Source organism: Danio aesculapii, chromosome 10 (genome assembly GCF_903798145.1).
Source record: "Danio aesculapii chromosome 10, fDanAes4.1, whole genome shotgun sequence".
NCBI lineage: Eukaryota > Metazoa > Chordata > Actinopteri > Cypriniformes > Danionidae > Danio > Danio aesculapii.
In genome coordinates this window covers 27,424,000-27,448,247 of record NC_079444.1, presented here as the reverse complement: position 1 = coordinate 27,448,247, position 24,248 = coordinate 27,424,000, and the positions used below count along the sequence as shown (strand labels likewise).

General features: G+C 38.0%; 1 protein-coding gene across 6 annotated transcripts in view; it reads left to right on the top strand.

The window, feature by feature from the left end:
- auts2a (activator of transcription and developmental regulator AUTS2 a) overlaps positions 1-24,248 on the top strand; it is a 568,280-nt gene that overhangs the window by 223,332 nt on the left and 320,700 nt on the right. For all 6 annotated transcript variants that reach the window (XM_056466220.1, XM_056466218.1, XM_056466221.1 and 3 more), the window contains one exon: positions 5,864-5,965. In XM_056466220.1, coding sequence (XP_056322195.1) covers positions 5,864-5,965 — 102 coding nt within the window. The remainder of the gene's footprint in view (positions 1-5,863; positions 5,966-24,248) is intronic.

Sequence of the window (24,248 nt, the reverse complement as noted above, 5' to 3'; positions counted from 1 at the left end):
TTCACTATAATGTGCCACTGACCTCAATCCAAATGGCACATACACACCTAGCATCTGTCCGGATGACCACAGGACCTCAAATCAGCTCCCGAGTGGACTTGGGGTTGACGCATCACCCAAGGACAGTGATAACACCACGCAGCCAAAACACCCACTGTTGATAGAGACACTATCGCTGGCCCTCTGCTCAACACAGACAGACTGTGACGCATCAGAACAGCATCATGTCTCGTCACTAAAAACTGATCCTCAGGAAAACACCCAGGAAAACATATTTCAGCACCCAGAATCTCCAGAGCCACAGCCTCTGTCGCCAGACACGTTCCCATTATCACCTTGCTCGCCTCTCTTGGGTTTCTCAAAAAAGATGGAGGAACTGGTGCATGCTGGAACTAAACTTTCACACTCCATCGCCGCAAGCCCCCAGTTACCAACCAAAAAGCGGCCTGCTCCACAACCACCTCTGAGCCCACCTGGAAGAGCCCTCCGACATTTGCCCCACCGCCAGGGCCCAAACAACAACGCACCATCTTCAGCTGGTGAACAAAACTGCTCTCCATGATGTGTCTCGGGTGCCTGCTTAGATAACAGTGTCTTTATCAGATGTTTACAGAACAAGCAGGAACCCAGTGTGCCTGTAGCTTTCTCTACACATATATGTGTTGTATTACGTGACAGAAAACCGAAGACTTTTTCAGGCCGTATAGCAAATCACTCAAATCTTGTGTCTATTAAATATAAATCTGAGACTACTGTAGCAGAAACAGCTAAAACTGTTAAGTTAGCACTTTTAAACATCCGATCACTCAACAATAAGTCACTTTTAGTCAATGATTTTATCAGCTCAAATTGCCTTGATTTTATGCTTTTAAATGAAACTTGGCTAGATGACAGCTGTAGTGCAGCAGTTCTGAATGAAACAGCTCCTTTAAACTTTGACTTTTTGAGTGTTTGCAGAGCCAATAGGAGAGGTGGAGGCATTGCTGCCCTGTTTAAAGATGTCTATGAGTGTAAACAAGTGTCATTTGGTGACTTTTTGTCTTTTGAATATCTGAGTATAGCACTAAAAGGTGCTCCACGTATCTTACTGATCATTATCTACAGACCTCCAAAATATTCTCCAGCTTTTATTGATGATTTTACAGAGCTGTTATCAATAGTAACCTCTGAATTTGACTATTTTACCATTGCTGGGGATTTTAATATTCACATTGATAATCCAGAAATCAATGCTGTAAAAGAACTGATGACTGTTTTGAACACTTTTGATCTGACTCAGCATGTTCAAGAACCCACACACAATCGTGGACACACTCTTGATCTACTTATAACTAAGGGTTTACACATTTCATCAACTGTTGTTAAGGATGTTGCACTATCTGATCATTTCTGTATTTTCTTTGATATATTGATCACTCCAGCTATTAAAGACAGATCTGTCTCTGTCAGAAAGAGATGCATAAATGAGAACACTAATGAGCAGTTTATGAAGGCCATATCGCTAGCACCAAGTATATCTGCAGACTCTGTTGATTCTCTCCTTGATTTGTTTAATTCTAAAGTTAAGAATGTCATAGATGACATTGCTCCTGTTAAAGCCAAGAATATAACTAGCAGCCAAAGGGGATCTTGGACGAAGTCCCCAAAATTAAAAATGACGAAAAGACAGTGCAGAAAAGCTGAGCGTATGTGGAGAAAGACGAAACTAGTAGTCCATTATAATATCTATAAAGACAGTCTTCGTGCTTTTAATATGGAACTAAAAACTGCTAGGCAGACTTTCTTTTCAAGCCTTATAAACAGCAACGTAAACAATGCTCGTAAACTCTTTGCAACGATAGAGAAACTCACAACCCCCCCCAGTCGGATTCCCAGTGAGCTACTCTCTGAAAGCAAATGTAATGAGTTTGCTCATTTCTTTACTGACAAGATCAATAATATCAGAAAGGCAATCAGCTCATCCAATCAGCCAAGTTGTGTCGACGTCAGACTAGCTCAACCACAACTTAAGAAATCAGACATTATGTCCGATTTCATGGCAATTAATGGCAAAATCTTAGAAGAGATCGTGCAAATTATGAAAACATCAACCTGCAGTCTCGACACGCTCCCCACATCATTCTTTAAAACGGTGTTGACCTGCTTAGAAATGGATCTTCTAAAAGTGGTAAATGCTTCACTTCTCTCAGGGATTTTTCCTAACTCACTTAAAACTGCAGTTGTTAAACCCCTCTTGAAGAAGAGCAACCTGGATAACACTATATTGAGCAATTACAGGCCCATCTCAAATCTCCCTTTCATTGGCAAAATCATTGAAAAAGTTGTTTTTAACCAGGTTAACAAGTTCTTAAACTTCAAGGGGTGTTTAGACAATTATCAATCTGGTTTCAGACCACATCACAGTACAGAGAGCGCCCTTATAAAGATAATCAATGACATCCGCCTAAATACAGATTCAGGCAAACTAACAGTGCTGGTACTGCTCGATCTCAGTGCCGCATTTGACACTGTCGATCACAGCATACTTCTGGATAGGCTGGAAAACTGGGTTGGGCTGTCTGGGACGGTCCTCAAATGGTTCAGATCTTACCTTGAAGGAAGAGGTTACTATGTCAGTATAGGTGACCATAGGTCAGGGTGGACACCCATGACATGTGGAGTCCCACAAGGCTCGATTCTGGCACCACTCCTGTTCAACCTTTATATGCTCCCTCTGAGCCAAATAATGAGAAAGAACCAAATCTCCTACCACAGCTATGCTGATGACACTCAGATCTACCTAGCCTTACTGCCTAATGACTACAGCCCCATTGACACCCTCTGCCAATGCATTGATGAAATTAACAATTGGATGTGCCAAAACTTTCTTCAGTTAAACAAAGAGAAAACTGAAGTCATTGCGTTTGGGAACAGAGATGAGGTTCTCAAGGTGAATGCGTACCTTGGCTCTAAGGGTCAAACAACAAAACATAAGGTCAAGAATCTTGGTGTGACTCTGGAGTCAGATCTGAGTTTCAATAGTCATATCAAAGCAGTTAGTAAATCAGCATACTATCATCTCAAAAACATTGCAAGAATTAGATGCTTTGTTTCCAGTGAAGACTTAGAGAAACTTGTTCATGCTTTTATCAGCAGCAGGGTGGATTACTGTAATGGCCTCCTCACTGGCCTTCCCAAAAAGACAGTCAGACAGTTGCAGCTCATCCAGAACGCTGCGGCCAGAATTCTGACCAGAACCAGGAAATCAGAGCACATCACACCTGTCCTCAGGTCTTTACACTGGCTCCCAGTCACATTTAGAATAGATTTTAAAGTATTATTACTGGTCTATAAATCACTAAATGGCCTAGGACCTCAATACATTACAGATATGCTCACTGAATACAAACCTAACAGATCACTCAGATCTTTAGGATCAAATAGATTAGAAATCCCAAGAGTTCAGTCAAAGCAGGGTGAATCGGCTTTCAGCTACTACGCCCCTCGTTGCTGAAATCAGCTTCCAGAAATGATCAGATGTGCTCCAACATTAGGCACATTCAAATCAAGACTGAAAACACATCTGTTTAGCTGTGCCTTTACTGAATGAGCACTGTGCTACGTCCGACTACTATGTTTTTCTCTTCTTTTTAATTCTTTTATAACACATTTTATCAGCTTTTATTTTATTTTTATTCTTACCATTTTTATGTTTGTTTTTATTTCTCTTATAATTGTTTCTTTTATTCCTGTTTATGTAAAGCACTTTGAATTGCCACTGTGTATGAAATGTGCTATATAAATAAACTTGCCTTGCCTTGCCTTGCCTTGCCTTGCCTATAATTCAAAAATCCATTTCATGTGGCCTAAGGAAAAGTGAGTATGGCATATGTTTTTTTTTTTACTATAGCAGGCAGCATTGGCACAGCAGGAATGGAATGAGTACCCCATTGATAGACCTAAAATGTTCTGTATTCATCTAAAAAATGTCTTGAAAACAAAAGCAACATATTGAAGATATTTTTAAAGGATCCTGTGATGCTAAAGTCCGGAGTAATGATTGCAGAACATTTAGCTTGACCAAAACAGTAATAAATTACTAGGGGTGGTCCAGAGTGTATTTTTAAGGCTTGGTTGTGTTTATAAGATGTGCAATTTGTGCTCATGCTTCATTCGTAAAAAAAAAATTACGTTATTTTTTCATATATCTTTATTTATATACTGTACTCAGCTAACATGAAAAAAATGACGACTCTCTGAAGGCTCTGATTGGTCAGCTAACATAATGAGCAGTGATTCGCGGATCAGCTTCACATCACCAGGAAGCATAATGACTCTACTAGCACTTTCTTTGCTCCCCGAAAGCATTTTTTGTTTTTAAAAGATGTCTAATAAATGTCTATTAAATGTCTAACAGACGTCTAAACATAGTTGTCTTGGCTAAAATAAGGCTTAATTTAACAGATGTCTAAGAATAGGCCAAAACTAGACTAATCATTAAATAAACAGAAATTAATAACCACACATATAAAGTCTGTCTAATTCGTCTATTTGACAATTCTAATTCGTCTAATTCGTCTTAGATATCTATTAGATTTTCACTGACAGCCCAAGTTTAGCCTTGCTTTAGCCAAGCTGTCTATGTTTAGATGTCTATTAGACGTCTATTAAACACAAAATTGTTTGCTTGGCTGTTGTGTAAATACTGTCAGTCAGTGTAAGTGTTAGCTGCAGCAGTTTGAGCCTGTATCAGACAGAAAATGAAGAGAACACAGCCTAACCTTATGCCTGCTCTCTAAAATAAAATCTGACAAGTGTCTTTTATGTACAGTATATTTGTGTTATAAGCATGTGTAAGTTAGACATGGGATGTTTCAAGGTTTACCACGGTTTAGAAAAGTGAAGGTTTTAATGCCGCTAAAATGTTCTGTTATATCGTTCAAAAATTTTTGATAATATAAATGGGCTTTAAAATAAAATAAATTGTATTCAATGGGGAAAAATGTTTTTTTTTTTTTTTTGTTTGTTTTACCCAGATGTGTAAAAAATAACTTACTTTAGAGCAGTAATTACAATACTGTGATACCGTGGTATTTTTATTCAAGGTTATCATACCATCATTATTTGAGATGTAATGCACAGAAAGTGTTTGCGCGGGCTGTATGTGCGTATCCTGAAAGGTTCATGATCTCATTAACCCAGATGTATTTTTTTGTAGTCCCCAAACTTCATTGACTGTCCACTGAAAAAAATGATTCAAAGATGATTTATTGGATTTACTCCATTTTTTTTACGTTACGTGGTAGTAAACTATTTATTTGGGCTGAATTTAAACAAACAAATTAAGTTGAATATTATTAAATTTAGTTTGTTTCTTTAAAATCAACACAAATAAATAGTTTTGCATGCAACACTTTTTTCAGTGTAGGCTTTGCTGAGCTAACACCATAAAAGCCACTGTCTCCCTTTGCACTTTGCACATATTACATTCAGAGATGATGTTTATGTTCACACAGCTATTTTACACATCAACTAAAGTTTAAAATATGATATCACAGTGGACCACCCCTTTAAAACAGACAATAATTATTCAAAACTGTAACTCTATCTCACAATATTACTGCTGTTACTGTGTTTATGATCAAAAACATGAATAAACCCACATTTAATTTCTGAATTTTACCAGAGCCGCTTACCTAGTTCCTAATCCAAATGTAATCTTTTTAATACATGGTTTGAATATGTTTTTGTATTTAAATAGGGTGATCCGAAGGACATCAGTGTTGTATCTTCTCTGGCTTCTTATGCTCTAGCACTTAATAACTTTTACTACATTTCTTTGGATCTAATTACTCATTTTTATTGTCTTTATTATGTCTTCCAGCTGAAGCCAGGCCAGAACAACTGTAAAGACAGCGATAGCGAGAGCGTCAGCGGCGAATCCAAACCCTCCATCCGAAGCAGCTCCAGAGACAGACTGACGGACGTGAGTAACCAATCAAATGAAGTGCATCACTTTCTAAAAACTAACCAAAAAACAACGCTTTGTCAACATTTGAGTTTTTCTCACAATGCTCGTTTACTGTGCATTATTTGGAACTTCATGTTTATACCAGGAAAATCCATTGGGAATGGATGGAAATCAGTATTTTGATGGTCCGTTTGTTGAATTTAAGTTACATAGCATCTAGATGCCAACTCATTAGATTATTAGTAGACTGTTAGGTCGAGGTTAGGGTTAGTGTAAGTTGACGTGTACTTGCAAAGTTTCTTATAGTCAGTTAAATGTTTGTTTAGCAGCAGTATCAACAGATATTAAGCAGACAGTCTACTAATACTCAAATAGACCATCAAAATAAAGTGTTGCCAATTTATTATAATGAAAATTAATTATTCTACATGAATACTTGTTATATTGCTCATGTGAAAAGTAATATTTGCTTGCAGGCCATTATGAAGTCTTATTTGCTGTCAAATAGTTTCATATATCTGAAAGCCCTTGGCCTTCATAGCGGTTACAATTCAGGTTTAAAATGTATCTGAACAGATATTTGTCATCTTCAAGTTTGTCATTGCTCTTGTTATTACACACTTCATGAACGTTTAAACAACCAGACAAATATGTTGAATGTTTACCGGATCCTTATCAGTGGGTTGGTGGCTTTTCTTATCTCCTCTTGTTCTCAAGAAAAACAAGGTTCAATATTTAAACAGTCTTTTACAGTTTCTCATATCCACTGCATTGGTGTAAAGCGACAAGGCCCAGTGCCAACAGGAACAATAGGAGTGTGTTCTCATCTCCTCAGTGTGTGTGTGTTGGTGTTGTCAGGGTGTGAGGTGGAGGAGCGGAGGCTGTCTGCACCCTCAGGCCTTCAGGCTCTGCTATGTGTTTGTGCTCGGCTGGTGATAAGAACATCCTATTTACTCAGCTGGCAGCTTCAGTGGAGACTCAGGCTGAAGCGTCACTATGCTTATATACCATAGAAGTGGAGACGACAGGAAGTAAGATGGTGAAAAATGTACCTGTGACCATGCTTAGACATCAGTGATGTGCCGTAAAAACACAAACCACACACATCAAGCGCTGGAATTTGAAATTTGCTCTTTGTACTAAATCTTCTTTACTGTTATGTGTGTGTGTGTGTGTGTGCTTGCGTGCGTGCATTCGTGCGTGCGTGCGTGCGTGCATTATATTTCTATTGTTTGGGCAGTATAAAAAACATACTGTCAATATATGAACAAGTCTCACCAACCAACCATCCATCCACCCACCCACTCCATCCATCCATCATCCATGCATCCGCTATCCATCCATCCATCCATCCATCCATGCATCCATCCATCCATCCATCAATTTATTATCCATTCCTCCATATACAATTAATGCATACAAATCCACCCACAAACCCATCCACCCACCCACTCCATCCATCCATCATCCATCTATCCATCCATCCATCTATCCTTCCATCCATCCATCCATCCATCCATCCATCTATATTTCTGTCCATCCATTCATCCATCCGTCCATTAATTTATCAACCATCCATCCACCCACTAATTCCATCCATCCATTCACCCACTCAATCCACCCATCCATCCATCTAAACCTGTAAGAAATATAATATTCTATTTGACATATATTTGACAGCCTGTATTTTTTGCAGTACCTAACTATGTGTAATTTTTGAACTTTCTATACTTTTTTTTCCCGTGCAGCCATGCATACATACAGTACACACATATATACAACCCTCTTGAAACTACATTCAACCATGTCATAACAGTCTATACAGTTTACACTGCACTGAAAGTTGTGTTAACCTTGTTAAGAGTTTAGAGATGTTATACACGCAGCCTCATGTGGAAGCCAGTCTTAGTCAGTATAGCATAGGCCCTCTTTAAACCTCAAGCCTTGGCTTCCACATTGTAGGTGTGTGTATGTGTGTGCGCGTGCCGCTACTATCAGATATCGGGCATAATTAGAGCTGTCAGCTGGAGGGCGAAGCGAGTCGTCGGAACAGACACGGCAGAACGAGTTGAGCGCGACCACTCCTGCGTGTAGCTATAGGATGCTTGGCCAGGCATGAAATGAAATAAGTAATTTGATGTTGACATCAGAAATTGAAATGATACCTGCAGCCCCTCGTCAGGGAAGAGAGAGAAGACCGAAGAGATAACGCTTGAGGAGAAGGAAAGGAAGGGAGATATAGGAAATGAAGAACTGTAAGTGGAATGCGGGAAACTGGTAAAGGTAGAGATGAAACACAAGATAGTTTGATTACTGGACAGGTAAAAATAACAAGCAAAGATATGTGGAATTCACTGTGGATGATAAGGCTTGAAGGGATTGTTTCCCCTTAATATGTTTTGACATACACCTACTCATCTTCCAAAGCCATATTTAGCCTTATTCATCTGTAGCGCACAAAAGTAAGTTAGTTTTAATCTGGATACAAGTTAGATGTGCACACTGTAAATGGACATTACAAAAATTTTAAATAATATATATTCATTCATTTTTCTTCGGCTTAGTCTATTTTTCAGAGGTCGCCAAAGCAGAATGAACCGCTAACTTTTCCAGCAAATGTTTTACGCAGCGGATGTCGTTCTAGCCGCAACCCAGCACTGGGAAACACCCATACACACTCATTCACACACACTATGGTCAATTTAGTTTATTCAATTTACCTATACCACATGTCTTTGGACTGTGGGAGATACCGGAGCACCCGGAGGAAACCCACACAAACATGGGGAGAACATGCAAACTCCACACAGAAATGCCAACTGACACTGCTGGGACTTTAACCAACAACCTTCCTGCTGAGAGGCGACAGTGCTAACCACTGAGCCACTGTGCCACCCTGATAATATATATTAACTATACAATTACTCAAATTTAACATAAAAACAAAACTACAATTGCTAATCAGTGATACCAAAGCAAACGTCTTACACAAACATAAAGTAGGAGATTTATTGTGTGTGGAGATTATGGGGTGGAATTAATAACTGAGTTTCTAATGCAAACTCAATTCTAAATCTGCATTCTTTCAAACTGCATACTTTTCAAACTGTTTTAAATATAATCGTGAGTTTAAATTCTAATTGTAAATTAAAAATCTGAATTCTGATTGCTCATTCACATTCAACATCAGGTTCAACTCGCCTATTCTGTGAAGCATGGCTGTGATAATGAAATCCTGTTAAAAAACTCTGAATTCTGACTGTGACCTGCGACTTTACAATCAGATTATCCTAATTTGTTGTGAGAATAACTCTGGCTCATTGTGGAAACATACCCAAGTCTACATTTCTGGAGACCGTGAAATGCGTACCCAGAGCTACGTCCACTTTCTGTTACTGTTTTTCTCAAATCCACTAGATGCCACTGTATACACTTTTTGGACGATCTCAAATTTCTCTTGTATATGCCATTTGCGCATGTTGACTGACCGACTAACCCACCCACCTTGTTGTTATTTTTTATCTCATTTAATAGCACTGTGTGGAGATTATGGAATGAAATTAATAAATGCAAACTTAATTCTAAATCTGCATTCTTTCAAATTCAGGATCAGATTTATCAAACCTGTTTTGAATATATATAGAACTTAAATTCTAATTGTTAATTGTATATCGGAATTCTGATTGTTCATTCACATTCAGCATCAGGTTCGACACGCCTATTCTGTACAGCACTTCTGGGATGATAAAATTCTGTTCAAAAACTCCAACTTTACAATCAGGTTGGACTAGTTTGTTGTCAGTAGAGTAATCCTGGCTCATTGTGGATTGGTACCCAAGTCTACATTTTTGGAGGCTGCAAAATGCGTACCCAGAGTAGTAAATGCGTACATCTGCTTGCTGTTATTGAGGCGGCTACGTACACTTTTTGATGATCTCAAATTTCACTTGTATTTGCGCATGTCAATCGACTGACTAACCCACCCACCTTCTTCGCTAAACCCAACCGATAGTGTTTTCAAAAGCAATCTAGAAAAGAAAACAAAGGTCATCGAAGTCGTGTGATTTTACCATGTTCAGATTTTACCACTTTGTCGGCCTGTTATTTATTTATTATTCGTTTTGCTTTTGTTATACCCGTTTTCTGGAACCATTCTTCGCCAGACTCAAACCCTATTGTTGCGGCCCACTCCGCTTCTTATCCCAAGTCCATCAGCATACATGGTGAGCTACTGAGCAAACTGGTAACACCAGGAAAGCCGTCCATACGGAGGTAAGCAGTCAGTGGAAGCGCAAAAAGGAACAGAAGTGGTGTCATACATAAATTTCATAGTATTTGTGATTACGAATCACATTATAAATCTAAATTTGAAATGGAAAATCCATATCCATATCTTCATTATGAAAATTTTGTATGTGTATATGTATATGTAAATGTGTGGGTATGTATGCATGCGTGGGTGTGTGTCAAAAGCACATCTTGATATGCTACACCCCCACCTCCCAAAACACACACACACACATGACAGACCACTAAACAGGCCAAACTGCCACCTGACCCTCAATGTAAATATTTCATTGCTCTGCCTCCGTTAAGACCACCCTGAATGATGAATGAGCAATAAAACGTGTTACCCAGAAATCTCAAAGTACCGTAACTATGGCGACCAAAAAAAGCAGGTAATAGCATTGCCTTCTCTCTCTTTTACCGTCTGCCTGTGCCTCTCTTCTTCAGATTAGCAGGCCATAATGACAGTTAAAGAGCCGCTTTAGGACGGGCCCTTGGTTGGAGGGACACTGCAGCAACAGTGACGTTAAATCAACTCTCATATTTGAGTTCATTTGATTCTTTTTTTCTCAGCTCGGACTGACCTCATTATCGTCTCCTGCTTTGGTTCTCATCAGCAAGATGGTGACGGGTGGGCAAAGGCACCAAACACTCAGGGGGCACGATATGCCCGTCCCCCATTTCTCACGGCAAACACACAAACACACACACACCAAAAGAAAAGCATTAATGTGCTGTTTACTGGAATCCGGCGCCCTGTAATTGCCAATTTATTTGATAGGCAGCCGGATAATGATGGCATTTCACTCCTGCCGCAGAGACTAAACACATGTGTGTTTGATTCGCCCCGTCTCTACCACACATCCCCTTCTCTCCTCTTCCCTTTGCCCTGGCCTCCAGCCACCCTGCCTGGGGAAACCGTGCCGCCATGCTGGCTTCAAACGCAGCTGAAAGGGGACCCGGGGCTTCGGAGCAAATGCAGCAAGCCTGCCAATTTATCCAAGGTTTGGGGTTACCGCTGGCGAGAACAAGGCTGATGCACCATTTGTAGCTTAATGAGCTGGCAGCGCATGGGGACGGGGGATAGAGAGAGAGAGAGAGAGGGAGGAGGGAAAGAAGGAGGGGAAAGAGAGCAAGATGTCCTGTGTGACCTCTTTTGACCTCTCCGTCAAGCAAAGATCAACACTGTGCTCCATCTCTCTGTTTTTTTCATCAGTGCAATGGATTGGAGTAAGAGAGAAGACATCATTAGCTCACTGCCAAACACACTATAACGAGGACTAGAATTACTACTCATAACCCCAAGTCAACCTTTCCCTCTGCTTTTGTTAGACTTTTAGGAAAACGTTGTACATATGCCATCATAAATATATATATACAAATGAGAGAATATTATATTTCTTTTAATGACTCACCAAGGCCTGAGTTTCGGGGGAATGTGTGCGATAGGGCTGCACATTGCATAGTTTCAGTTCAATATCTCAATGTGCGAATTTGTGATAGCCACATTGCAGGATCTGTCAAATTGGGTTATAATGAACCAAGAATACGTGGTTTGGGGAGTCATCGCAAAGTTTAACTGTAATCTAAAGGTGTGAATGATTTTTTATTTGTATGTTTTTTTAAGGCAGTGACTAAGGCCCTGTTTACACTAATACACTTTAGTTTTAAAATGGCGTTTTAGAATGAAAATAATCCGCGTCCACACTGGCATTTCACCTAGCGTTTCTGAACAACTCTCTGTTCGCACTATACCGCTGAAAACACACATCATGTGACCACACACGCACACACACACACACACACACACACACAAACACACACACACACACACACTCTGGCACGCTTTGAGCACATCTATATGAGAGCTGTATACGTGGGGCTGTTCATCAAGGATCTACCGCTGGATCAAATCTCACTATATTTGTTAAACGTGATGTTTAATTCATCTTGTTGTCTATATCTAACGACATATTCCCTGACTTTGGTCTTTTGAATCTATAACTTGTTCTCAGGTGATGTGTTTTGGCTGAGCACGGTTTAATATATGAATTAATGTAACCACGTACTCTGATTCTGCACATTTGACTGATTGCTTGCCTTTTGTTTTCTATAACGTATAATCTTATTGTGTGTTATACTTTTATAATGGCCATTATTGATTATTAAAAATGATATTCAGCAAAAGAAAGGGTTTGTTTCGTCTTTTCAATGAAAATGAAAGGAGGCAGTAATGTTATAGGCTGCGTTTTGTTAGAAATATGCATACAGCTAGATGTAAATATGATGAAAGTCATGTAAATATGTAGCTGTTAAAATAGTCAGTTTTTTATATTGTTTTCATTTTATTGTTAAGTAAGTGAAATAACTTAGCCAGGGTGATGTGAGTGAGGTTATAAAGTACACTGTTCCCTTTGAAAATTTACCCGACGTGTCCTCGGGAGTTTGCTTTTCATATCAAACTTGCGAAGTCTGAACTTACAAGGAGAGGAGGAAAGCCTGAACTGTGAACTGAACTGTCAGCTTTCCAAAAAGCTTAGTTTTCGGCACTCGAACACTCTGGCGTAGTGTGGACATAACCGTAATAAAATTTATGCATATTAAAACAAAATCATATTAGTGTAAACAGGGCCTTAGGTTTCAAGCTATTTGGGTACAAAATCTTAGAAAGTTTGCCACTTTAACAAAGATGGATTGTGTTTAATTATTTATATCTTAGATAATATTAATTATTTAAACTATACAGTGTTATTTTTCTTTTGATTGAATTTCTGTACCTACTGTTAGACTCCACCGAAACCCATAAAGCTCTGTTTATTTGATGTGTACCTTTGTTCTATTGTTTTCATCTGTCCTTTAATGTGTTTCATTTAATATCTTTTATAATTATGTATATGTTATGCAGCTGCTCTCCCCTAGAAAACCAACCTAATCAATGTAAAATCATGTTGTTTTTTCCAAATAGAGTGATCTTGTGAAATTAAATTTATATACAGTTGTAGTCAGTATTATTAGCCCCCCTTGATTATTTTTCTTTTTTAAATATTTTCCAAATTATGTTTATTAGAGCAAAGAAATTTTCACAGTGTGTCTTATAATATTTTTTCTTCTGGAGAAGTCTTTTTTGTTTTATTTTGGCTAGAATAAAAGCAGTTCTTAATTAAAAAAAAACTTTTTAAGGTCAAAATTATTAGCCCCTTTAAGCTATATTTTTTGATAGTCTACAGAACAAACTATCGATATACAATAACTTGCCTAATTACCCTAACCTGCCTAGTTAACCTTATTAACCTAGTTAAGCCTTTAAATGTCACTTTAAGCTGTATAGAAGTGTCTTGAAAAATATCTAGTCAAATATTATTTACTGTCATCATGGCAAAGCATGCAGACCTCTGCTGAGCATGTATAGTTTGGGTTTAAGAGTGTTAAGTGGACTTGTGGAAGTAGTTTATCTTCAGATCTTTCGCTTGTAAATCTCTTGTCCTGACTTTGAAATTATAGTCAGAAATTGAGTTTTCAAATGACAGATTTGATCGACTAATCTTTAAGGATTAATTTAGTCAGTCACCCTATGTGTTGAATTTCCTGCACATGAGGTGGAGAACTTGTGGGAATGAGTGAAATGATGGCCTAAAATTTAGCTTGTGCTCTGCATGGTTGTTATCTAGTACCTGTATTCTGGTATGAAGTGGCTTTTCCATGGTGTGCCTGTGAATAACCTGCTTTTCACGATCCCCTCTGGACTGCGATGCTCTACTTTGAGCCTGACCCTGTAAAACAAAAAACAATAAACATTGGAAAAAACTCTCCAGCACCTTTCAGTGTAGAATAATCAAGGGTTTCAAACATATAGTGACAGAAAAACACACTTGCCAAAAAACTTTGAAGTTGATTGATTTAAAACATAAGACAGGTCTGATTTTGTGTGTGAATGAATAGATTCAGATTTCAGTTTGGATACAGAATTCAGATATCAGTTTATATGGAATCTCAGCAGTGCTATATATGGCACAGACCTGACTTTGAATTTGAAGGAACCGAATAAGATTCATAATTTGTTTTTGTTTTTTTGACTCACTCTTATTGTCTTATTGTCTTTGAAGATATTTTTCAGCACACATCCCCAAATGATTTTTACTGGCGGTGAGCAGAGTGAACATGCAAGATCAATCCCTGACATCCCTGACGGTTAATGATAAACAGAACGATACACACTGACACTTGGTTGTTGCACTGAAGTAGTAGTAGTCACCCTCATACTTTTTTCTTGTGTGTTTATTTCATAAACCTTTTTCACTTCTGTTTAACCTCCTTCACTACAGCTCATAAATGCTTGGTCAAAAGTTTAGACGTGCACTATAGACACACAGCAAGCGCATGCGAGAAAGCAAAAGCGCTCACGCTTTAGACAGCCTTTCAAACAACTACGAGACACAGGGTAAATTCTGCTCTTCTTCTTGGCTTTGTGGCTGTTCATCAAGACGACGCCAAGGTTTGTTTAAGCTCAGGTCGACCATGGCTTGTTATTATATGTATGTAGTATTACGGTGTAATGTCTCGGCTGTGCATTTAAAAATGGTGGTTTCTTTGTCTTTATTCTCTTAGCTTGTGCACGAGCTAGTGACGTATCTCTATAAAGCCAATAGCGTTCAGTTACGCATCAGGCTCTGCCTTTTGGTAACCTTTTGTTGTGCTAGGTACCCTTTCGAAAGGGTACCCAAAAAGAGGTATGGTACGGTTCGATTTTTGGTACTTTTTGACAGTGAAAACGGCCATAAAAGTGTATCGAACCGTACCGTACTGTACCACTCAGTTGAAACGGGCCAATAGTTGCCCTGTGGTTTAGTCCCTCTGTTAAAATTTTTTTTTTTTATATATGTATATATATATATATATATATATATATATATATATATATATATATATATATATATATATATGTATATATATATATATATATATATATATGTATATATATATATATATATATTGCTGTCTTAATTTTTTTGTTGAATCAAATGAACTTTTCTAATCATTTCAACACATCAAACTGACTAAAATATTAAGTTAAGCTTAGTATAACTTTAAAAATTTGTTGAAACTTGATTAACTTATTAAAATAGGTTAAAGCAACATCAAAATATTTGCTGTCTTGACTTTTTGTCATTACACATTTAACAGTGCATAAGACATTAAATGTTGATGTTAAAAGTTGTCAACCAAAAATTGTTCCCGTATGCACAGGCTTTTTTGACACAAAACTCTGATACCATAAATTAAGATTAATAATCACAGCAGTGGTTTATATCTAAATGATTACACAGACTTGCTGAATCAGAATTCAGTTTTATCCTCACATCAGTGCTATTCAGAATAGGTGATTTTGACAGGGTTAATTTTAATAAGAATTTAGTTTAAAAATGTTGTCAGGATAATATGAAATCTAAATCCTAACCTCTGCAGTGCTATTCATAATACATTAGACAGAGCTGGATTTTGAGGTTAAATAAACAGAATCAGAATTTAAGGTTAAACTAATGCCTAGTTCACAGGATTTTGAGCCTGATTTGCAAGTTAACAAGCTCTCCGACAGATCGTGGAGAAATCAGTGCGTGATTGGTGCTTAGCCATCTCAATGTGTGAACTACTGAAGATACTCACTGACGCATCATTGACAACTCACAGATGAAAATCCAATATCTAGCATGCTAAATATTCTGGACCAATTGGCAGACTCGACCCCACATGTCAGGTGTAGTGATGAGCTACAGCCAATGAGAGACCAAAGAGACCAACAGAGATGTCAATTTTTATAAATACATTGTTAAATATAAAAATTGTACGTAAGCATCAAATTTGTCAGACATTATGATATATAGGTATAATATGATTTTACGCTCTGTTATTTTCCAGTATCTCATCTAAATGTTTTCTAAATGCAGCATTATGATAAGTCATTCTTTTCTTGGTCTCTCGATTGTTCACTCTGGAACACTTCTGAACGGTTTGTGTGGATTTGTATCCCTCATCCTGTTCTACAGTGAACATATTTGAATCCAGTGGTTGTGGTTAGCGGCTGTAGACTATTAGTTCTGCCTATGCTGGAGAATTCTTTGGCTATGTGGTAAAACAATCTCCACCCTGTAATTATGGCCACTGGAGCTGATTTATGTCGTATAATATAGATGTTGTGCTTAATGATTACGGTTATTATTCGATTTCGCTGGGACGTGGAAGCAGTCCACAGCGTTTTGCGGAGAGGTCATGTTTCCGCCGAAGCTTTTGACCTGCGGATAGAGCTCTCCGGTGGCTGAAGTCAAAACCGATTACATTCGAGTCAAACTTTCCGCTCGGTGTTTGTCACAGATCCTCAAAGCTCGCTGCTAATTTTTGATTATTCTTCTACGCAGCTGTTATAATGAGGTCAGGGGCTCTTACATGCTGAGCAATGCCGACCAATTTGCTCCGACATGGAAGTTGTAATTGCTTGCATCAATTATCTAGTAGTTCTTTTGCCGTCTCCATTCGTCACTCCTGTTCTCTCTCTCTCTTTTTTCCCTTCTTCTGCCACTCGCTCGTTCTCTAATTTGAAATGTTCCTTATTAGAGAAGAGCGTTTAGATATAGCAGTCGCAGCACACCTATAATTAGCTGATTATCATGGCAGGAGTTAAACTGTTTGAACAGGAATTCAAAATGTGTGTGTGCAGTTTTGGTGGTTTATAAGGAGAGTTTTTTTGTATAATGAAATGGGTATGGCCTAGTTGTACGCTATATCAGTGGTTTACGTGGACATTTCCGGTGTCCTCATAATTCCAAACACTTAAAAATCATACTTAATGGTGTCTTTTGACTTTCAAATTTTGCAACAGGTTTATTGTGAGCTTTGTTTTTAGGGGGTAGGGTCATTTAATTAGAGGTTTTTACAGTATAAAATGCATTACTCCTATGGAGAGACCCTGTAAGCCATCAATACCAATGTGTTTGTGTGTGTGTTGCAGGAAAAAAATGTTTATTGTTTGTGCATTTGTGCCAGGAATTGTAGTGAAGTTGATTTTGAATGTCTAGATGGCAGTGTGTTTATACGTGTCAGTGTGTTGTGTGAGTGTGGAAAGGGATACGGAGTGTGTCTGAAGAACAGGGGTGGTTATGATTGCTTTATAGCTTAACAGCACTGCTCTAAATCAGCTGTCAGTCAGTCTGACCTGAAACACAGCTGGTGACAGCACCTCAATAAACCTGCCACTCGTCCCCTCTCTGCTTTGCTGTTATGCTTAAACTGGCCAGCGAGACACACACACACACACACGCACGCACGCACGCACGCACGCACGCACGCACGCACGCACGCACGCACGCACGCACACACACACACACACACACACTTACGGTTATCTGCACAGATTACATTGTGCCTTTAGATGCCACTGCTGTTTTTTTAACCTCAGTGTTCACACTTTCAACACAACCAAGAGAGTTTTTTTCAAATTGCTTTATTATTTTGCATCAATAAAAAGTACATTTACATAAGCAAACATGTTTGTTCATGGAAGTTTTATGTTGTTTAATTAGTGACGTAAGGGATAGCTTATACAGTACAGTATGTAACTATGCTGAGTTTAACATATAAGATTTAGAAAGTAAGTATTATATTATAGTGAGATTCACTATAAACAACATTTTTTTCTAGTGGTCTAGTATACAGTATGGCACATATTAAAATGTGTGCATGCTTTATGCATATTTTGCTTGCTTGGCATTAATTGCATTCTTTAACATGTTCATAAAAAAGTTATATTGATTTTTGTTGTTGTTGTTGTTGCAAAATCTTGCTAAAGCCACACCATCTCCAACAATAATCTCAAGTGCTTACAAAATGTAGTCTACATTATTGTATAGCATTCGATATAATTTTGTGCATTCAAGTGCATTCATGTTAACAGTATATATAGTGTGCTTTATGGCATTTCTGAACTGACTATGAGTATATGTGCTGTATCTTGCTGAATACTAATATACTCTTGTGAAATATTAAGGACTGTTATCATGGCAAATATAAAAGGAGGAAATTAATATAATATATATTTAATTCAATTCATCTTTATTTCTATAGCGCTGTAGATTGTGTCAAAGCAGCTTAACATATAAGATTATAGTAAATTGAAACGGTGTCAGTCCAGTTTTCAGAGTTGAAGTTCAGTTCAGTGTGATTTCATTTTCAATGCTGAAAGTCCAAACACTGAAGAGCAAATCCATTGATCCGCAGCTCCACAAGTCTCAAACCAAGCAAGCCTGTGGCAAGAAATAAACTTCACCAATTGACGAAAGTGAAGGGAAAAACCTCGAGAGAAACCAAGCTCATTTGGGCACGACAATTTCTCCTCTGGCCAAACTTCCTGTGCAGAGCTGCAGTCTTGGCAGGTATCCCCACCTCTATTTCCACAAGAGTATCCTCAGGTGGAAATAGAGAACAAAGAAAACATTATTAAAACTATTATGTTTAAGAAATGTTACAATTTTCTCCATTAAACAGCACATACAGAATGTGAATTTTGACATAACTCTTAACTTTAGCATTTAAGATGTCTAGATATGAGTTAAGATTGACTTGGAGCTGTAATCTGAATTTTGCACAGTTTAATAGGAAAGCATCTATATGGTCTCTTGACATTTTAGACATTGGTATGGTCGCTGAATGTGAGCGGATTCATCCACAGTTGGCAGGTGTGGACTGAGTTGAGCCGGAGAGTGTTTTCTGTGTGAATGTGGCAGCAGATTTTGACACACAGTGACAGGGTGGTCTGCTTGCATCACAGCCTGTCTGTATTGGGCTGTCATTGCCTAACAGCTCCCTGTCCATCATAGGCAATAGGAGAGAGACAACAGCAATGAACACATCTACACATACAGTCAGCACTAACCTAGCAAGTCAAGAAGCAGTCATACTGAGGCCCTAATGCATCAGGTGCAAGTTTTATAACCCCTAGAGAGTCAAGTCAGCAGTGGCTTGGTAAAAATCTAGTGTCAATTGCATCGACTTCCTTACTTTTTAGCAATCATCATTTCACAGTGTTTCACTGTTGTTCATTTTATTTTATTAAATATAAATGTATTTCATACTTTTACGATACTATCGACTCAGTAAAGCACCACAGACACACAAATCTCCTCAGAGTGCGCGCGCACACACACACAGGGAACTCCTAGAGACACATACACACCCTTCGTCATCATCATAATTTGTAGGGTGAAGAAAACAGAAGTTTTCTTTTCATTCGGCGTGCGGTATCAAATTCCATTAAAACAACTCTCTTCTATGAGTCCATACTCGCATCCAGTAGCTCAGAGTTTGTCCAGTAAGTAGAGTTCATAGCAAAATATTTGCAGTGTTTGCATGTCCTTTATGGCATAATTCATTAAAATATAAGTAAAATAACATTCAATACAAGTTGATCTAAAAACAGCACCCAAATAGTTTCGCATTTGGTAAAAAATTTTTTTCAGTTGACTAAAACGCTATTTTACGTTCATATAATTTATCATTGAGAATTCAAAAGAAATTGTACAAAAATTTCTTGTCTTGAGCCCAATCTTGTTGAGTGAGCATCGTCACATCCCTCGTATATATACCCCATACTTTTATATACAGTTGAAGTCAAAATTTTTGTCCCCCCTTTAATTTTTTTTCTTTTCTTTTTTTAAGTATTTTCCAGAGCAAGGAAATTTTCACAGTATATATTCATTCATCATTCATTTTATTTTGGGTTAGTTGCTTTATTTATCAGGGGAATGAACCACCAACTTATCCAGCATAGGTTTTATACAACATATGCCCTTCCAGCTGCAACCCAGTACTGGGAAACATCCATATACACTCATTCACACACATACACTACGGACAATTTAGTTTATTCAATTCACCTATAGTGCATGTCTTTAGACTGTGGGAGAAAACGGAGCACCCGGAGGAAACCCACACCAACATGGAGAAAACATGCAAACTCCACACAGAAATGCCTACTGGTTCAGTCGATCCATATATATATATATATAATTTCTTATCCAATATAGTGTTTCAAACTACGGAAATGTCAATAAATATCACTTTGTTAAACTGCAGAGTTAAGAAGTTGACAGAGCAAAGATCATGCTCCCATAATGCATTTCATATCCATATATAAACCAAAAAAACACCTGTGAATCACAAAATATAGAAACTGTTAATTAACAGATTTTTCTACAGTGTACATTTGTGATTTACCAAGAAATGTTTGGTGAAAGCAGACGGCAGCTGACTTTACGTACATAACCCTACATAATTGTGTCATATTTACAGAAGTTACATTTTTATTTCCTCTCTAACACATAAAATTTTCTTAATTTGAAAATATTTCTTCGATTTGTTGACTAGAACACTTTACCACGGCCATTTACTAGCACATCACCCTTAAATCCAGTCCAGTTAAGCATCATCCAGTCATTCACCAACTAACCTTGTTCTATTCTTCCGCAAATTCCTCTTCCTTTCACCCACAGATGGTGGGAGGAATGGAGTGAGACAGAAGCAGACAAAAACTGCTGGCAGGGACTAGATTGTCTTATTCTTTTTGTCTTCTTTTCAGATCAGAGTGTGTATTGTAATGCCATTTAAATGCTCGTCGTTTCCTCTGTTTTTTTTTTTTCCAGATAGCTTGAAGGAATCTCTCTCTTGCTGTCGTTCCCTCTCCGTCTCCCTTTAGTGTTAAGGTCAGTTCATCATAGTGAGTTGAATAAGTGGAGCCTGAGGGAATCTTAACAAAGGTCTTATTCTGATTGGATAATGACAGCACGGGGCCCAAGGAGCAAGAGAAATCGCTAGTTGCCATAGCAATAAGAGACCAATGTGGGTACCATATTCTGAATGTGGAAGAACGCCGCTGAAAGACAGAGAAAAAGAAAAGATTTTTATTTTGACTCCTGTATAGACTGCATATTTTCGTTGACACACACACTCACTCAGAATGAAAAGCACCCTTACCCTCCAAGTTGTCATATACATTGCTTTTTACAGAAAATACCTCGCCCTAGCTAAAATAAACGCAACCTTGCCCACCAGGATACAGGCATCAGTCGCTTTCATAAACACCAGCGCAAGCTCACTTCTCCTGGGCCTACAAATCACCCTGACCTGGAGCCTCTACGTGTGTGTGTGTGAGCTGCCACAACCCTATTCCCCAAGCCTATGTTGTAAATATACCAGACTTCTTTCTCTTCCTGGCGTTTTTTTTTTCTTCCTCTCGCTTGTTTGGCTTCCTCAGAGGCAACTCATGTTTTCACTCCTTAATGATCCTTCCTTATGATGGATAGAGACTGCCTTGCTCAGGCCAAGTAGCACCGCCGTGTCTTCGGCAGAACCAGGTGCTGACGGAAAGGCTGTGTTAGGTTCTCCTGGGATGAGAGAAAGTGGGAGGAGATGTTGGAAAGGTCTCGTATTGTGAGGTTGTAGGCCTGGTTACTCTCCATTTCTCTTCTCAAAGCGAGGAGGAAACTGTACAGCGCTGCCAATCAAATCGGGCTCTGTTGTGCTGGATCCGCAACATTGACTCGTGGCTGCTGCTGTTTTAGAATTCAGTGAGCTGCAACGAGGGAGCGCATGAAGTTACAGTATATTCCTGAAAAATAATTGCATCTGATGAATGGTTGCAACTGTATAAATTATTACTATTATTATTATTATTATTTATTTATTTTTTATTTATTAATTATGTATAACTCACATTTTATTATTTCATTTAAACATAATAGGGGATAATCATTGGCTTTCCATGCGTTAAAGTATTTTAATGCAGGATTTGGAAGCGAAGGACCACACAATGCAGCGGAGAACAAATAATACACCTGAGAACACATAATAAGTTCAAGAGTCCAAATACTGACACACAGATACACTCAAGATAAATTCTATATCACGTTTTAAACAACAGTGATGCAAGAGATAAGATCTAGCGGCAGGTCCTGAGATGGTCTACCAATATAAAGCTTCGCTGTTGGCAGAGATGCCGCTGACCACCTGGAGCTCAGAGTCGAAATTGTTAAAGACTCCATATCCTTGTACATAAACTGCCAATTTGACATTAAAATAACTGTATTCTTGCTGGAAAAACTCTTAAAACTTGATTTTGTAGCATAATTGGTGAGTATTTTTCAAATTTTGTGGATTTCCCATCCTCCAATAACAGTCCTCATTAGTTTCCTGTGCAACACATGTGAATTGCTAAGGTAACTACAAACGTTTGGGAGAAGCGCATTTATTTCGAACTGTCATCAAAACTGACTGGAATTACCTGTGCGTTTCCAACGAAAATAATGCACACCCTTCAGCCAATCAGAATCAAGAATTTCAACAGACCATGGAATAATGTAAAATAAGCCACTAGTATAATAGTATAATGCACCAACATTATAAGCATGTACGTTTACTTTTTATTTATTTACCAAGGAGGATAAAAGAATCAGAGCATCAGTTAATTCATTTAGACGTTGTGAGTATGTCTTGGGTTGTTTGTCAAACCCACTCACCTGTGTGGAGCACACTCTGAATTGCACAATGTTTTCCAAGAAGTATGAGCTTCTTATATGAAAGTGTCTGGTGCATATGGAGAGGAAAAGTGTGTGTTTTTTACACGGGGTTTGTCAAGCCTACTCACCACTGTAAAGCACACTAAGAATTGCAGAATGTTTTCTGAGAAACAGAGAGTGCTGATAAGAAAGTGTCTGGTGCATATAAAGAGGTGAGAGTGAGTCACCTACTGTAAAGATAGTTTAGATTTTAGTCTTCACCTCATATTCGAAAAAAATATTTAATTGCTTAATGCAAAAATTTTAATGGAACTGTTATATCATTTATTCATTCATTCATTCATTCATTTTCTTTCAGCTTAGTCCTTTATTTATCAGGGATAAGCTGCCAACTATTCCAGCTTATGTTTTACATAACGAATGCCCTTCCAGCCGCAACCCAATGCTGGGAAATGAACTGTACTGGGAAGGTTATATCATAAATGCAAAAATAAGTAATATAGTAGCATATAATGCATTAACTTTTGGAAAAACATTTTAATTAATGCAAGGCTATTGCTAGGTTCACACAACATTACATTTTCTTATGTTATGTTATTTAACTGATTTTGTGATTTTACTTCTAATTGTTTGTCGTGCTGTGGACAAGTACCATGTCAGTTCCTGTCTTCAAAGAGATAGTTCACCCAAAAATGAAAATCCTGTCATCATTTATATGTATTTGTCATCAGCAAGACAATGATCCAAAACACAGTCAAGGAAACTCTTGAATGAATTCAGAGAAAGAAAATCAATCTGTAGAATGGCCCAGACAATCACCTGACTTGAATCCAATAGAAAAATAAAGAATTGATTTAGACAAAACCCACAGAACCATCAAGATTTTTACACTCTGTTGAAGAACTCACACCTGAGCAATGCATGTGACTTCATTCTCCTTATGAGAGGCATCATCAGACTGCCATCACCAAAAAAGCCTTTTATATACAGTATTAAATAAATTTCAGTAGTTCAGTACATTCTCCTTGTGACATTCTTTGTTATTAAATTTTTATTTATTTTTTTGTTATATTTTTATGTTTGTATTGTTTTTTGTTTTTTTAATAATTATTTTTTAGGGGTTTTCACCTTTATTGACAGAACAGTGGAGATTAACAGACAGGAAAGTATGGGGAGCAGAGAGAGGGGAAGGATCGGCAAAGGACCTTGAGCCGGGAATCGAACTCGGGTCGCCGCGAGCACCTGGGTGCTATATGTCGACACAGGCTATTGGCGCCGGCTATGTTTGTACTGTTTACCAAAATCTGGTTCAATTCCATGTCAGTAGCTTCCCTGAAAAATAACATGACGTATTGATTACTTTCCCCCCACTGTATCTCATAATGCTATGTAGAACCACTGACTTTCAGAAACATGCGTATAAAAACAATTCTTTCTAAATCAATAAACATCAT